Below are 17693 nucleotides of genomic sequence, written 5' to 3'. Positions count from 1 at the left end.
TTAGATCAGATCAGACCTATAATTAATTGTTCTGGATCAAATTCGGAAATACCTTGATTTGAATCGGGTCCGATCTATTTGCACCTTAAGAGAAAGTCAGGAATCAGTTAATTTTTTTTGATAATATATATGTAACTCATATAAGTAGATCTCTGCAAACTCATCTACCCGTGATCTAGTTTGTAAATACAACATAATAGTATCTGGTGAGGGCAGTTCAAATCTGCGCCCCATGGCTGGCGCCCTAAAAATGTCTCACGCAATTAGAAGCGGCCGCATGTCCTCCCACACGCATGCACTCGTGGGGAGCTAATAGGATGGCCATTAGTTTGGTAACGGAATCTACTCCTTACAAATGGGCGCTCACTGACACATGCATCATGCATTGGGAATACCTCCTACCTCCTGTGAATAATAAATGAAATGTAATCACCAAAAACTCGATCTTCCCCCTTTCCCGCTCATACTCTCGGTCTCTCACTCCTCTCGACTTGTCCTCTGAAACTCGAACCCCTCCACCTCCTCCCCCATCCAATTTTGCCCAAAAATCTGACGTCGACGATTGTTCTAGCATATACATCGGAGGTACTCCCCGTCCGGCAACATAGAACAGGGGATGTAAAATAGAAAAAGTCAATTCAAAACAGAGAAGGTTTCATCCACCACCAGCCATCTCCGGTGACCACAGGAGCAACAGTAAATAGAGAAGGGGAGGGTGAAACCTCAAGATCGAGGTTCCTAATTGGCTCTTGCAGCAAGCTCACTAGAGTTATCTCCGTCAAAACGTCCACTTCTTCGAACCCCAATTCCTTTAAGGTCGAAGCCAAGAAGGGCGAGTGGTTGCCTGTTTGGCCTCGCCTTCATATCTGGCAGGCAATCTCTACAAGGATTTTTTTTTTTCTGTTACAGTCATCTGTGTGGTATGCTTTCCCTAAAGCTTCCTTATAGATTGGGTTGTTGTTATTTGAGACTTAACGAATGCCGATGGTCAATGAACCTCGACGTCTTCTACTTCTAACAAATTGATATTGATGACAGACTCCAGGAGACAATGGATTTGATCCTTTGGGACTCGCACAAGACCCCGACAACCTGAAAATGTTTGTCCAGGTGGAGATTCAAAATGGGAGGTGGGTCATGGTGGGTGTCGCAGGTATTCTGTTGCCCTAAATCCTCATCAAGATTGGCATTATCAATGTACCAGCGTGGTACGATGCTAGAAAAGTTGAATACTTTGTGTCATTTTCTCCTCTATTCGTGATTGAGTTCATCTTGTCCCATTTTCATGTTCTGTAATCATGGATTGGTAGTATTTGAGTGAAACCTTCAATGTACAAGGGAGTAAGAAGACGTTATTGCTGTAATTCAATCTACATTTGCCTCTATTCTATTATTACTCACAAAATTGGCTTCGGAGACAGAAGAGAAGAAGAGAAAGGAAGAAGTTCCCTATATATATATTTTACTGCTAAAACAACATTTCCAAAGAAAAAACATCCATAAAATATGAAGATGTTAACCTGAATTTGTATATATTACTACTAACATTTCGGCTCACGCTTCACCAACCTTTGTTGGACTGGATTGTCCAATCCGATCGGATTCAATGCGAGTCCATTACAAATGGATTAGGTTCAATCCAATTCAATGTTTAGATCATCCTTGTTCAAATTTGTTTTAATTTAGATTAATTCTAACCTTGGCCTGATCCACTGACACCTATATTCTTATCTTTAAATGGACCAGATATTAGCTCAATCAAACTCAATATAAATTCATTATGGAAGGACGAGGTCCAATCTAATCCAATATGTCTTATTGGCCCATTTAATCCATCCAAATTGATTATGGTTTGGACCAAGTCCAGTCGAAGACCGGTCCATTAACATCCTTAATCCTGGGGCCCTTTTCTCTGCTGGAATGGGCCTCCAGCCCAAGGGCTTCATGCATGATTACTTTGCGTTTTATTATTATTATTATTATTTTTTTCAGTTCTACTTAATTAAAGGCATCTAACTATTCTTTTTCCGTGGAATTGGAAGTTCATTAGGTAAAAGCAGGCATTTGAGATTGTCAGAATTAGAAGATTACATAGAAAGAGGGGAAATCTTTTGGGGGTTTCTACCACTTGATCATGGCCACCGTCCATTGATTCTCAGAGCATAGCTTCACACTTTCACAGCTCTATGACTCTTTTCTTTTTTCCTACATAGGCTCCTAATATTTCGTCATCAACCCAGAGCATAGAGTCTCAGCTTACAGTCTTGGATTCTACTTCTTGCTTACTTTTGTGGGGGGTTACAACTTACAAGTATGCTCCTTTCGTTCAACATTCATTTCATATTTTTGGAGTTTTTCTTCCCTGAATAAAATGCAGGGGTTTCTTCTGATATGTGTGTGAGATGAAATTCAACTTATTTGATACTTGAACATGCCATTTATTATAAACAAGTCTTACAACACTGGGGGCAAAGGGATAATATTTTTAAAATGTTTATGCTTTCGAAAGAAGAATGGGAAAAGGTGAATAAACTTCACAAGTTCTTAAAGGTTTTTTATGATGTTGCTTGCATGTTTTTTGCCACTAAGTATCCTACTTCAAACATTTACTTCAAGGGAGTGTGGATGATTCATAGACATTTGCTGTTAGTGAGTAAGGAACCTCAGAATTTTATGACTAACATGGTTAGAAAAATGAAGGATAAATTTGATAAATATTGGGTTGAATATAGTATGATTTTGTCTTGTGCTGTTGTGTTGGATCCTCGTTGCAAGATTAGGTTAGTGGAGTATTGTTTTGATAAACTTTATGGGAGTGAAGCTGAGGAGCATGTTAATGCTATAACTAAAACTCTCCAGGATTTGTTTAATGAATATAAAGAAAAATTTTCCTCCACCTCCTTTATTGGATCTTCTAGTCAATTTGACATGAGTGCGAGAAATGATGATGGTGATGGGTTTGAGGATTATGAGCAATTTTTTAATTCAAAAAGAAATATTCAAAGTGAAAAAACTCAGTTAGACTTTTACTTGGAAGAACGAAACCTTGATATCAAAGCAGATGTTGATGTTTTGGAGTATTGGAATAAGAGTTCACTTAGGTATCTTGAATTGGCATCAATGGCTCAAGATATTTTGGCTATTCCTATTTCTATAGTTGCATCCGAATCTGCATTTAGCATTGGAAAGAAGGTGATCAATCCTTAGAGAAATTCACTTAAGTCCAATACAATTCAAGTTTTGGTTTGTCTTGAAGATTGGCTTCGTGCACAAGGCCTTTTATTAGGTAATTTTTTTATTTATTATTTATTAAAATATATGATTCATTGAATTTTTTCTAATAGATTTTACAATTGTATGCAGGGGGATCAAGCTTGTTAGGTGCTTCTTCAGGATCAAGCTTGTTAGAAGATGATGGAGAATCAAATAGTAGTGATGATGATGATGAAAATATTGAACTTGATGATATGTTTTAGGTATTATAATAGCATATATTTCTATTATTTATTTGCCATTTGACATGATAACAAATTACATATGTGACATGGGTACTGGATTTATCTCTTATTTTCTTTTGTAGGATGGCTTAGAACTTGGAAGTTGGAATGTTCAATCTTGTTGGTGAATTCAATAATGAATGGAGATGGCTAGAAGCCTAGAACATGTTTTGTTTGATATGGTCATATGGGCAATGAAGTCTTTTATTTTATTTTTTAGAATGGCTTGAAACTTAAGAGTTTGAATATTCCATTTTGTTGGTGAATTCAAGAATGGATAGAGAACATGTTTTATGGATTTGTTTATCTTATTCAGATTATTTTTTTATGACTTTGGAGGAACATGAACTTGAAGTTATATGAATTTAGTTTTAGTGTGTGATGTTATTTGTAGTAATATGAACCTATATGATTTGCTCTTATGTGTTTTATTTCAAATTTGCCTTGGTTGTATAGAAACAACCAAACAATAGGGAATATATTAAATAACCTTGAAGAAGGCTGTTGATTCACTTGATTGTAAGAAAAAAAGAATAAAATTAAAATGGGTTTTGTGATGTCCATTTGAATAAATTTTTTGATTTAAGAATGTAAAATTGTGTTTATTTAAATAGGGGAAAAATATCTGAATTAAAATAGATAATGTAGGGAAAATTTCTAATTTCTTTTATTAGGCCGGGCTTCGGGTTCGTGCTCGGGCTTCGGGCTTTTTATCAAGGCTAGGCTTGGGCCCAAATTGTAGGCCCGTTGGACAGTCCAGGCTCGGGCTCGGGCCTGACATTTTTCCATTAATGAAGAGTAAAACCCTAGCCTGAGCCCGGCCTCACCCGGTCCATGAACAGGTTTATACGTCCTTATAGAAGGACAGCTGCACAGAAGGCCCTTTACACTCCCCTACCTACGTTGCTTGCAACCCTTAGAGGCCGAGCATGTACTATGCGACACCCATGAAGGCTTGTGCGGCAGACACTTGGGGAGCAGGGCTCTCGCACAGAAGGCGTTGCGACAAAGGCTATTACTGGCCCACTATGAAGGCAGATGCACTCGAGATCGTCAAGAAGTGCGACAGGTGTCAGAGGCATGCCAACATCCACCATCGACCTGTTTTTTATCTGAAATACCTCACTAGCTCATGGCCCTTCGTGCAGTGGGGAATCGACATCCTTGGCTCATTCTTGCCAGCGACAAGACAGAGGAGGTTTCTAGTCGTAGCAGTAGATTACTTTACGAAGTGGGTGGAAGCCGAACCCTTGGTGACGATCACAACCTGCAACATACAAAACTTCTTTTGGAAAAACATAGTATGTCGCTTCAGGCTACCTCGGGTACTTATTTCCGACAATGGGAAGTAGTTCCAGGATATCAAGTTTCAAAATTGGTGTGCCGAAATGGGAATTCAACAAAATTTCACCTCGATAACACACCCCCAGGCAAACGGGCAAGGAGTAGTCACTAACAGAGCGATACTTCACCGACTGAAAGCTTGCTTAGCTCGAGCCAAGGGGTTATGGGTAGACGAACTGCTCAGTGTCCTCTGGGCCTACCAAACTACCATTAAGACCGCCCCAGGTGAAACCTCTTTCAACCTCACTTACGGTACAGAAGTGGTGATCCCAGCAGAAATCGAGGTGCCCATACTACGCTTGGAGGCTTATGGCGAGGAGACGAATGATGATGAGCTCCGTACCAACCTAGACCTGGTAGAAGAGGTATGAGACCTGGCTTACATCCGGACTACAGCTTACCAACAAAGAGTAGCTCGGTACTATAACGCCTGGGTCAGAAAATGACACTTCCGCTTCGGCGACCTAGTCCTCTGGAAGGTTATGGTACTGAGCCCGGCATTGGTAATCTCGAATCGAATTGGGAAGGTCCGTACCGAGTAAGATGGGTGTTTGGGGAAGGTACGTACGAGCTCGAGACTTTGGAAGGGAAGCAAGTACCTCAAGCTTGAAATATCGACAACCTAAGAATGTACTACTTGTGACCACCGAACTGGTCAAGAAAGATCACCGAGCTGGAGAGAGGACTACAATCACTCCCATAAGCCTAAGGGCCATGGTGCCGAGCTGACATAAGACCTTGGCACTACGACAAGTCCTAGTCGCCTCTTCGGCATACGCAGATGAGACATAGTCGCCTCTTCGGCATAGGCAGATAAGTCCTAATCGCCTTTTCAGCATAGGTAGACAAGTACTAGTTACCTCTTCGGCATAGGCAGACAAGTCCTAGTCGCCTCTTCGACATAGGTAGACCAGTTCTTACGCCTGAGGCATAGACATTTCAGGTACAAACTCTACGACATCTATCCCACCTCAACGCATAATAATAGGTTAATCCCATTTGAAGTCAAGCCCGATGGCTCGGCACTAAAGGATAACCAACACCTAAACGAGTAGCTTGTGTGTAGACAGGTTGGGTATATACCCTATAATGTCCACCCACCTCAGCGTAAAATGATACGAAGTTATCCCTACTTGGAGTCCAACTCGTTAGCTCGACAATTCGAGGTAACCTATACTTAGAAAAAAAATCTACTCCTATTTGGTTTACTTCGCCAGTTTGGGAATTATCTACACTTAGAAGAAAAAAGGAATTCTTGTACAAAGATTGCAAAAAACATTTGTATTTCATTGATATGGAGTTTTGGATATAAAAAAAAATTACAATGCACCAAGCTCGGTGTACTATAGAAGGGGGTCCAAGAAAAGAGGCATCTACTTGTTAGACAGTTTTGTATGCCCTTAGCTTCAATCAAGATGATGTACTTTATGAATTTATTGTAAATGAATAAAAGTGCATATTTGATTCATGTTCCCTTGGTATGTTTTTGTGTAATACCCTTAAACTGGACACTTAATGAGACTCGTGTTAGTTTAAAACGTTCACAGCCAGTGGGCCGGTCTGGGGAGACCTGTCCTGACAAGGCTGACACTGTGGTGCCACCAAATCGATTGGGGTGGCTTGTCTCTTCTACCGGGGTGAGACCCTAGGCACATACAGTGTAGGATTAATTGAATCTTTGAACTAGACCAGATTTCCATTATTGCCCTGGACCTTGGAGATTGATGGGCAAAACTGAAAAGTTACACCCGACCCCTAGATTCGATTATGATACTGCACTAGGTGTCGGATTGGGCTGTCTTTGATGTACCATTTAGTGAGATCCTTAGCGGGGTCAAAACCTGGGTATGTTGGGACAGTCTAAGAATTCATCTAAGTGGGTGATCATAGTGATAGGATTAGCCCCTTTGTCGGACAAAGGTAATGATCGGGGATGCACTCTCACTAATGGAAACCAAGACTGTCGGCAGCCGGTTTCAATCGTTGAGACTTGTTTTCCAAAATATATTTTATATGAGATATAAAAGTATATATATTATGGTTTCTAAAATGTTTGCAAAAGGTTTTAATTCTCGAGATCCATATAAGCAAAGAGTGCAACACTGTTCCTTGCAGCTGAGGGAGAGGTCCTCTCTTGTTGGGCAGTGTATGATCATTATGGAATGAGAGGTTAAGTGTAAGACCATTGAGGATAATACCTGATGGGCTAATCTTGCATCTGCCCACAGTCCCTGGGTGTTACAAGGTAGCTTGGCCCATGGACCACTTAGGGTAAGTGTTGGGCCCATAGAGACCATGAGATGGTTTTCAAGGGGTGCACTGTCCATAACAGTGTATTCGGCCAAGCCTTGTAACAAAGGCTGGGCTGAACCCATGTGGCTGATGTGTAGATCAATGTTTGGGTCCCACGCCATACAAGAAAGCCCAACTGGGCAGTAGTTTGGAAGACTGAATGAATACATAACTTAAATGGGTCTTAAGCCCATTTTGAACTGGGTTAATTTGATTAGTCACTTAAGAGGCGAATTCTGAGATGGATCAGCTGATAGAATTGGGCCCAGACCCTATCAACTTAGAGAGTCCAAGATCTAAATAAGATTTAGATCTGGAAGCCTCCTAATTAGATTAAGAGATGGTTGATCTAATCTGCAGATAAGATAAGGGTTATCCCTTATCACTTAAAGGGACTTCTAATCCAAATATGATTTGGGTTAGCAACTCTTAATGGGATTAGGAGCTGATCCCTTTGAGACTATAAAAGGAGGAGGGGGCGGCAGCCTTTAGACATGCAATGCAATCTACAGATCCTTGTCTTCAGAGCTGAGATTACTAGAAGAGAGAATTCTGCACCCTACAAACACTCTCTTGCCGCCTCCTTCCTGCAGCCGCCGCCTCCAGCAGTTCGATCTCCAGTTCTTGGGAGAAATCAAGATTTGATGTTGATACCAATCTTCTAGAGAAAATATTGGTTGGAATTGTATTCACAAGCCATCCAATTGATTCTTGCGAAGGGTCAAGTTCCTTTGGAATAGCACTATTGATTCTACTCCACCCTGCATTGGAAAATACTGCTTCTCTATATCAGGTATTATCTCTCCCTACTCCTTTTGGTTTAGATCTGGTTCAGTTTCTGGTTCAAGAATGGTCATTGAAAATATGATTTTCTAAATAGGGAATTCGATTCCTAGTTAAAGGGAGAGAAAAAATTTTGAAATTCGCCCCCTTATTCCGCAATTTTTGGGCATCCATGTGATGGATATCCTATCCCTTCACTACTCACTTTGAGGCTCTTCGTCCTTACTGGAGGCTTCGGCAGGAGGATTCGTCTCCATGCGACTCTCACTAGCACCGGTGTCCTCATCTTCATCAAACAGGTTACCATCACTTTTTGCTTCAGAGTTCGGATCTTAGGCAGCTTCGACGACCATCTCCTCTGTGATACTCAAAGTGGTTATGACACTTGCTAAGCTTGAAACCTTTGCGGTAGCTCACCGTCCTTACCTCGACCATCTCTTTCTTGTACTCCGCTGAAGACTTGTACTCCTCGACAGCCTTAGCCTTAGCCTCCTCCATTGCCTGAAGAAGTATCTTGGTTCGCTTCTTCACATGAGCCTCGAGGTTCTCCACCTCCCTCTTCAAAGCCGCCTCTCACTCTTCGAGCTCCCTCTTCAAGGTTGCCTCATGCTCCTTGAGCTTCTTCTTCTCCGACATCAGCAATGTGAACAGCTCCTTCTTAGCTCGCACGTCGTTCTTCAGCTGGTTATTTTTGTTGCAGGCTAAGTTCAACTCAGCGTGAGCTTTCCAAGAAGACTCATCGGCTGCGAGGGCCCGCTTCAAGTTCACATCGGACTGATAAGCCAAGGCGTGGATGGTGGAATTCACCTGCCAAGAGAAGAAAACAAGCGTTAGTACATAAAAAGGCAAGTACAAGACAGATTGAAGAAGACAAGGCCGAGAACTTACCACCATGCAGTGAGTAGCCGCTCGGGCTCCGAGCTGAGCAACCGGCAGTTCAGTCCAGCTAGCAACCTCCTCAGCAAATACCACACCCTTGCTCTTGAGGAGGCCGAATTTCAGAGTCAAAATACTCCAAGCTGCGTCATTGCTGACCGAAGAAGCGGCAACTGCCGGGGTGGGCTCCGAAGACGTAGCCTCCTCGGGCATGCCGGGCGGGGAGAGCTTGCCCAAGTCCTCCTCGACCAAATCTATTCCTGGAGGCTGATTGGCAATTGATGGCTAGTTGGGCTCTGGAACAGCGACTGGTGGGGACTCAATGCGAAGTTGTCAGAAATGATACCGAAGTAAAGCAGAGAGAAAATACAGCAAACAACGACTTACTTGGACTTAGACCGGCCTGCACGAGATTTTCCTTAGTCACGAAGTCTTTGAACTTTAGGTCAAGCTCCACCCAAGATCGGAGCACCTCCCTTGTCTTTAGGTCCAACCTAACACTGGGGTCCTGGATGGCTGCCCTCCAAAGAGTTGGGAATGGCCACCCCTCAATGTTGTGGACCATGAAATAGTGTCTCTTCCAGGTCGGGACCTTGTTCGGGAACTCGTGCAAGAGTTTGAAGCCAAGATGAGGTGATAGATAGTAAGTTCGCCTATGCTTGGGTAGAACACAAGACAAATTCTTCTTGATGGAAAGAATAGAAGAAAAAATGTCGAGGTCAAGAGGAAGGTTGTAGTCATGGAAAAGTGAAATGGTCCCTACAACATTGCGGATGGAGTTCGGGTGAAGCTGATCTGTGGTGATATTGAATAACTTTATGATCTTGACTATGAGAGGGTGAAGTGGAAGGCGAAGACTAGCTGCGAGCTGTTCCTTGAAGATCACGATCTCGTTGTGACCGTGTTCCCAAGGGAAGTTACCTAAAGAGATGCTAGAGATGAGATCATTGGGAGGTCTGTACTGGGCTACTAGGGTTAGGAGCCTGTTTTCCGTCATTATCGACGAGCCAAAGTTATTTGGAAGCTAACCTCAATGTGAGGTGGAAGGCAGGTTACTTGAGGCCTCTCGCTCCCGCCAAGGTGAGTCCACCTCGGGAGGACCGCGGACCGCATCCTGTCCCGAAGTAACCTCCTTGGTAGGATGAGGATCTACGGCCTGAGCCGAGGTACCCACCTCAGCACCAGCGGATTCATTGCTCCCGTCTAAGAGACTATCGAAACTGAAACTAGACATGATAGACATGGAATCGAAAAGAAAAACAAAGGGGGACTCACCAAAAGAAAGATCGAAGAAAGGAAGGCGACCTCGAAAAGACACTGAACTGAAAGACTCGAGCGCGACATCAGATTGCGGATCCGCGGACTTGTGGCGAAGAAAATGAGCCCCTTGGCCTCTATTTATAGCTAGTGTATCCAGGAATCAACGGTCGAGATCAACACGATCCAACGGCTCCTACGAAAACCGGTTACAGGACCCCAAAGGTTGAAATTGATTTAGCGCGTGTTTTGGCGTCCACAAAGTTTATAAAATGGCATGACGCCTGCACGTAAATTAGACGCGACCTGTGTCATTTCTAGTTGAGTCAAGCAGCCGAACAGGTCTAACAAATGATTCGCCCGTCGAGCCGCGTAGACCTTGTGCCAAATCCACCTAGACTCATCATGAACTCCCCGCACCGGGTTGAGAGCCCTGGCTCGGGGAGTGGGGGGCAATTAATGAAGGGTGATTTGGCCCGACCTAGCGAGAAGGGGACACGTGGACACGACCTAACTAAGGGATGACAGCTCAGCCTGGCAAGCCTAGTTCGCAACGTTCGAGCTCGGGTATTAAGCCACCTCGGCCCAAAACTCACCTCGGCATCAGGGCACCTCGGCATCTAATCCAGTTCGCAACTAAGGAACCGAAGTATCAGCTCGAGGCTAATAACCTGAATCGACATGTAATCGACTCCAGAAGTTTCTCCAATAGATCCCGAATATCTCGAGATCACGATGAGCTAACAGATCCTAACTTTTCCGAGATCACGATGAGAACTTATCCCAGCCCCACCAGAGTCGGAAGTGGAACGATAAGCCTTATCTACATACTGCTCCTTCGGAAGCGAAATGAACTCTATCTCCACACCCATGGAGATCCTAAAGCTCTTTCGTGAGTCCCACGACTACTCTAGGCAAAAGGTACGCGTGATTACTCCACTCTCTAGCTCTTAAGCTCTCAAATTCTCAAGTATTCAGCTCGCATTACAGTACACTAACTTAAGCATCGGAGCGACCTCGCCGGGTTAGCCACCCTAGGTTCTCTGATCCACTGTCTTGCAAATAGATCCAGCTCGCTACTCGATTGGAAACCAAATCACCCTACAGCTGGGAGTAGTCAGATCACGCAACAACACTTAATACACTTTATTTTATTGTTTTAGAAAAAAATAATGTGTGGGGATGGTTTGGTTTCCAAAAAGGCGATATAAGACTTTTTATGGGTATTTTAAGAATAAAAAAAAATCCCAAATGGATATACAAACAGTTTTTAAAATGAATCTATTTATTTTTCCTTTAACATAAAATCCATTAAGATGATTAATGTATGTCTTCCGATTATTAGGATTTCCTTAATGAAAATTCTATTTTGGACCTATTTTACATTGAGGTTGGGGCGATTATTTTCCATGTACATCTGATTTGGGTATTCAACTTGATTCGACTCGATTCTGTTTCTTTTATGGTCCTTTTGCATTTTGGGAAATTATTTATTCGGATAGTAACTGCATTTAACCATTTATGTTCTTTTATTTTTCAGCTAAATAAAAAAAATGATCATTTGAGACACTAAAAGCCATTATTCAAAGGGACAATTTTGTTCAATGAATTTTTGGTGATGAGGGGTGATTTGGCCCGTCCTAGCGACCGAGGTACATGTGGATGCGATCAGCCAGTAGGATGACAACTCAGTAAGGGAGCCTTGCCAGCAGCTCGGGAGCTTGAACACCTCGGCATAAAGGCACCTTGAAACACAATAGTTCAGGGCCAAACAACCTCCAACTAGGAACTTCCAGACTGTGCACCATCAATTAGCAGCTTTCTTTGTGGAAAAATTACTTAACTATGGAGATGGGTATTATTTATCCGTCCATAAAAAATAAAATTTTCGTAAATCCCACATAAATTTGAAAAAAAAGCATAGATATGTTAGTAAATGAGAACCAAAATCTCCGATTGACCAATTTTCTCTCCTCTCAAAATCCCCAAAAAGAAATAACCATACCATGGATCTCATGAATCCCCAGTTAATGGGGTTCGGTCGCCTATATCTAAAATCGGTCGAGCAAAGCAAAAGGACGAATGCAGTAAAACAATAATTATTCAACTGTTTACTTTTTTTCCATGATCCACGGGTTGCGTACACTCTTACAACAAAACCAAGAAAAGGTAGGAAAGAAAGAAAAATCACAATTGCAATTAGAGCAAAGGGTGGAGGAAAAATGAAAATGACTTTTTGTTACAAATGCTAATAAGCAAAATTCCTGTTGCTGTTACTTAGTGGTGTTAACTGTTAATAGAAAAAGCCTGGAGAGTCAAGTGGGAAATTAGTGTCGAAATCCGCAGGATCAAGTGAGAAATCTAAGTCCATGATTGGAGAACTAGTTGTGGAAGTGGCAGCGGAGATTAATCCAGTGAGATCAGATTCCGAAATATGAAAGTTATGTCCCCCTCCGAGGCCGTTCACTCGGCAGGGAGACACGGGGAAGTAGTTGGATTCAGATGTTGTTGGGGATATGAAAGGAGGGGAAAAGCTGCCGACGAAGTTGTTGTCGAGTGTCGAAGGCGAGAAGATGTGGTCTTCAGTTGTTGCGAATCCAAATCCAATGGTTTCCGAAGGGAAGGAAAAGGAAGAAGAAATCAACTCCCCATTGTCCAGGTCCTCGGTTTGGACCTTGAGTCCCGTCCGAAAGCTGAGGATTCCCTGTGAATGATTTTGTGGGTTAGGTTGTTGTTGTTGTTGTTGGGGTTGATGAAGATGATGTTGATTCTGTTTTGGCTCTGGTTTCTCTGAAGATGCCGAGGCTGGAACTAGATGGGATGCCTGGTTACAAGTGTGCTTTCCTCTGTAGGTGATGTGGAAGACAGATGGGTCTTCATCTGATCTCTGAACTTGCTTTATGGCCAAACAGCCTTGGAGATTACGGTAAGTGCACCGGTAATAGCCTCTGCAATTGTAATCAAAATAAATCTATAATTAGAACAATGGCTCAATAATGGAGCTAGAAAATGGAAACATTATTACAGAAGCATGCATTGCATCTATTTCAATTGTGTGTTGTCAGGAAAAGACCATGTGGAGGGTGAGCTGTGAAGGAATATTAAAATTTATATCAGCGAGGTTGTTGATGAGCTTCAGAAATCAGAATTGGTGAAGGGATACTAAAAATATCAGTCCAGAAACACAGTTCTGGGCTGGTTATGGTGGTTGGCAATGGCAAGACTCAAAGAGGATAGCTAGGAATTTGTTTTGGTACCACTCTCATCTCATCCCATGGCTTTCTCTTTCTGATTTCTGATTAATTAATTAAACTAAAGCTAAAAAAGTGGTATCCTGGGCAACCAACAATTTAAATCCAAAGGACCACAAAGGCAGTCAAAATTGGGCCACAACTAACTCTCAGGTTAGGTGGCTAGGACCCTGAGATTCACCCACTACTGACACACATAGACAAAGGTTGCACTTGGACCCAAAGGCTCAGCTCAAGGAGTCAGAGAAAGACACAAGACTGATCAGAGTGTGTGGTTCAGATGTACGTATGTGTGTGTAGTGAGTTGAGGTATTTTCTACAGTCTATTTCTCAGTTGTCTGACCTTGGATGTTTAGCTCCAAGGATGTCTTTCTGTCCATACTTCCTCCAGCTATAACCATCGTCTACAGGCCCTTCGAGTCTTGTTCCTGAACAAGCGCGTACCTGTTCCGTCCATCGGGGTTCCATCTTTCTGCAAATCACGAAAAGTTAAGATCAGCCCTGAATCTGATCAATGCACAACTTCATGAACAAGAAACGAAAAACCTTGAATTTCTCTTTTGAGTTTTGAGACGCAACAAATTAGACTAGCGTACCTCTTCTTACTCATGTCTCTGCGCTCCTGGTCCGAATCATTGCTCCTGTGACTTCCGCTGTCAGAGCGCGGGGAGTCGGACATGGCGGCCATAATTCCCACTGACTGGGGCTTTGTCTCCACCACCCCATTCCATTTCAATATCGCCAGTGCTCTCTCAAAACAAGATTGTGCCTTTTGTACTAAAAACTGGCGCTTCTCCGCCGAGGAAGATGGGTCCAGTAGGATGTGGAGCTGCCTCGCTATCTCCCTCCCTTGCATCAGCTCATTGAGCAAACCATTTTTATCCCATTCTCCCACCTTCTCCATTGCTAAACCGTTTCGAATTTTTCAGCGCTACCTATCAGGAGCAGGGAGGATCGCCGATAAACTGTTAAAAATGCTTAATTCATGTTACGAATGAAGGAGAATACTCAGACACGTAGAGATGTGAAAGAAGCAGAATTTAAGAAGAAGAACAAGTAAGAAGGGGATGAAGCTGCAGCCTGTAGGGCACGCGCAATCAGAAGCTACGGACATGAAAGTAGCTGCTTTGCTCAAGATTACACGAAGAAGGAGAAACCTTCCAACTTCCCTTTCCTATGGTTTTCTTTCTGCGCTATGAGACGAGAAATCTTGAGCAGGGCTACCAAACTCAAGGTATAAGCGCTATAAGAGTTTAGCTGCTAAGCCTAGTAAACTAAACTCAGAGAAAAGAGAATCAAAATTATGGGCTAAGACGAAACAAAAGGCCCAAAAATTTGAATTCGAGGAATTGGGTATCTGTCTTCTTTTCAGTTCGAACGTTTACAGGTAAGAGAGTGCAAGAAAGAGTAGGTGAAGAGTGATAAACGAACAAGGGATGTTAAAGCCTGAAGGACGCGAGAGGTGGAGGGGTTATATTTAAAGGAGAGGATGTCTTCTTTGAATCGAAGGACAAGGTGAGAGGAGGAGGAATATAAGAGAAGAGGAAGGGAAAAGTTTGACCAACAGCGAGTAGACCAGAGACGGGTCTCCAGTCGTGCCAAGTAGATAGTGAGAGAGAGAAAGAGAGAGAGTGCTGACCCAGTCTCCTTCAAACTTCAAAGCTCGCTCGTGCGAAGTGCGCCCTTATAAGAAAGTCAGAGCGACGAGGAGACCAAGAATTTTCAAGACACGCTTCCTCAAAGGGAACTGTTTGGTACGTAACATCGGATTTAGGCTTAGCTTCTCCTTATGGATAGTTTTCACTTTTCAGCAATTTTATAAATAAGCAGAAGTCATTTTTTTATTGGCTTATCAACTTCTGCTTTTTTGGTGTTTAACAATGTCCGGAGTCCGGACCCTTTGCAATGCCATTAATGGCATCAAACTTAAAATTTTCAAAATGCCTAAATTAACTCTCCAAATGTTTATTAGTACTTTAAAATGACTAGTCTCCTAAATACTACCAAAACCTAAATTTGTCAGTTCGTTCTTTTTGTCCTTGTTATCCATTTATAAGCACTGCTTATGGATAACTTTTTTTAGCTATACAAAGTGAATCTCTCTCTCTCTCTCTCCCCACCTTAAGGCAAAATAAGGTCAACCACTCTCGAACGCAGCTTTAATTTAGCCAGGTAAGGGGGGAAAGGGTAGAGAAAAGTATCGTAAGGAGTCATACCATGGTATGAGATTTTTCACCTTTAATTGGGTTGGATTTGGATCGAATTTAGCAACATTCGAATTCACTGAAATTCGATTGGATTTGGAGATCTTAATTGGTTCAAATCCATATTTAATTCGACCCCATTTTATATTTTTAAAAAAGTAACAAAATAATTACTTTTAGTTTATACATAAAAAATTAATATAAATGAAATATCGAATTTATTATTAAATAACTGGACTTTGGATTTCAATTAAATGGATCATTTGAATTGGATGTGGGATCGTGTTTGGAACTTTTCAAGTTTGCTGACAGCCCTATTCATTTTACTATTAGCATATTTGCTTTAAAGGATAAAACTAGCTACACAATTAGATAGACAGCCTCTAGCGTCATTATTTCTAAAATTGAATCTGTTCTCTTGTTCTCTGAAAGCAATTTGGTCTTCTTAAAGCAAAATTTAAATGAAATGATAGAGGATGATGACGATGATATCCAAAGGTAATTTGGACATCTAGAGTAAAATAAGACAAACTTTAAAAATGAATGACGTGATCAGACCTCATGAGCAAATTATTAGGACTACCCTTCGTCCTTCGATGTAAAATTTTATGTTATCATGACCTACCTTTTTATTTTTTTATGTAATTTTCTTTTCAGAAAAAAAATATAAGCAAATCCGCAATCCTTCCACATCTAGGATAGAGAAAGAGATGACATGGCGAGTGTCAAAGTAAGACAATTTCATCATTTATACCTCATGCTGACCCCACCAATCATCAAACATCACGTCATTCTGCTCAGTGCAGCCTTCAGATTTTCTCATAAAATTGGTCCTCACACCCACCTCATAACCCTTGTAGCCTGCTAACTATATATATTTATATGTTCTTACTAGACAATAGCAAATGGTTTGGCAATAGTCTTTAAGCACCTATGCTTGGGATGCTTGGAATGTTGTAATCTCTGTTATATTAATACCTTCACTCTGATGCAGCAAAGATAAAATAAACTATGACAATATAGAATAAAAGGGTAAAGAAAAGAGAAAAAATAATCCCAAGGAAACACTCTAGGCTTTTACTATATATTAGTATGAAACCCGGTACTAATATTCTATCACTAATCACTAAATTAATTAAACAAATTCAGATTCAAAAGAACAATGCTGAATGAGAAATATGGATTTTAAGGGTAAAAATAACTATTGCCACTAAATATAGTTTGGATTTATTACTTTAGCTGAATATTATGCCTTTTGAAGGTCGTTGTCATTATAAGACCAAAATGACTATGCAGTCGTATCAACTTCAGGCCAGTCTTAATATTGAGAAAATGTAAAAACACAAAAACTGCATGAATAACATTATATTAATCCAAATAAAACAGTTTAATCTACGAAGAACATAACAATTAATTATCGTAGATTATGATAAACGCATTCCAAAGGATATTTATGATCCCTCGGGTATGGAAACAATTGGAGAAGCTTGAAAAGTGGATAGAAATAGTGCATGCTTCTTTTTTTCTTCTTGCTGCAAGTAGTACATGCTTCCTTTCTTTCGAGAATTGATTAGTTGTTAAGGTTTTTTTCTTGACATTGTATCATTTTTAAGGGTGTAAACGAATCGAATTCAAATCGGATCTGGTAGTATTCGAATTCGAATCCAATTAGAAAATTCAACATCCAAATTCGATTTGATATCCGAGGGATATTGAAAATTAATATCTGAATTCGAATCCGATTAAATATTCGAGTATTCGATTCGATTCAAATTCGATTAATTAATTATTTTAGATAATTAATAAATATATAAAATAAATATTTTATTGATATATAATATATAAATATATAAATTTTTTATATAACTTAACTATTATATATATATAAATTATATAAATTACTTTATATATTATATATAGAATTAAATAATTTATCGAATCAAATCAAGTCATACCCAAATTCAAATCCGATTAACTATTCGATATGAATAGGATATCCAAATTCGATTCGATTAGATATTCGAATTATCCGAATTCGATTCGATTATATCAAATATTGAATTCGAAATCAGTTTTTTGAATACCATTGACACCCCTAATCATTTTAGAACTAAAGGGAATCGAATCTAAAAATTTGATTAGAGAATAGAGAAAAATAGCAAAACCTCTTTATGTGATTATCGTATTCT

The 17693-nt window shown here is 40.9% G+C and overlaps 1 protein-coding gene and 1 long non-coding RNA gene across 2 annotated transcripts; one reads left to right on the top strand and one right to left on the bottom strand.

Annotated features, from left to right (window-relative positions):
* The first annotated feature begins 357 nt into the window (after positions 1 to 357).
* Positions 358 to 3891, top strand: LOC148879666 (uncharacterized). The gene is made up of 4 exons (XR_016104305.1): positions 358 to 920; positions 1039 to 1153; positions 3364 to 3476; positions 3581 to 3891. It is a non-coding gene; the product is annotated as an uncharacterized LOC148879666 (long non-coding RNA).
* Positions 3892 to 12132: 8241 nt separating this feature from the next.
* On the bottom strand, positions 12133 to 14877 carry LOC148879665 (putative WRKY transcription factor 41). Its single transcript, XM_088961270.1, has 3 exons — positions 13897 to 14877; positions 13644 to 13772; positions 12133 to 12997 (listed from the first exon to the last, which is right to left on the bottom strand). Exons 1-3 carry the CDS (start codon positions 14202 to 14204, stop codon positions 12343 to 12345), a joined length of 1092 nt encoding a protein of 363 aa, XP_088817396.1. The 5' UTR covers positions 14205 to 14877; the 3' UTR covers positions 12133 to 12342.
* Positions 14878 to 17693: the final 2816 nt, after the last annotated feature.

This window comes from Nelumbo lutea, chromosome 1, assembly GCF_056320005.1.
Source record: "Nelumbo lutea isolate HS-2025 chromosome 1, American lotus-T2T, whole genome shotgun sequence".
NCBI lineage: Eukaryota > Viridiplantae > Streptophyta > Magnoliopsida > Proteales > Nelumbonaceae > Nelumbo > Nelumbo lutea.
This window is presented reverse-complemented; position numbering and strand designations above follow the sequence as displayed.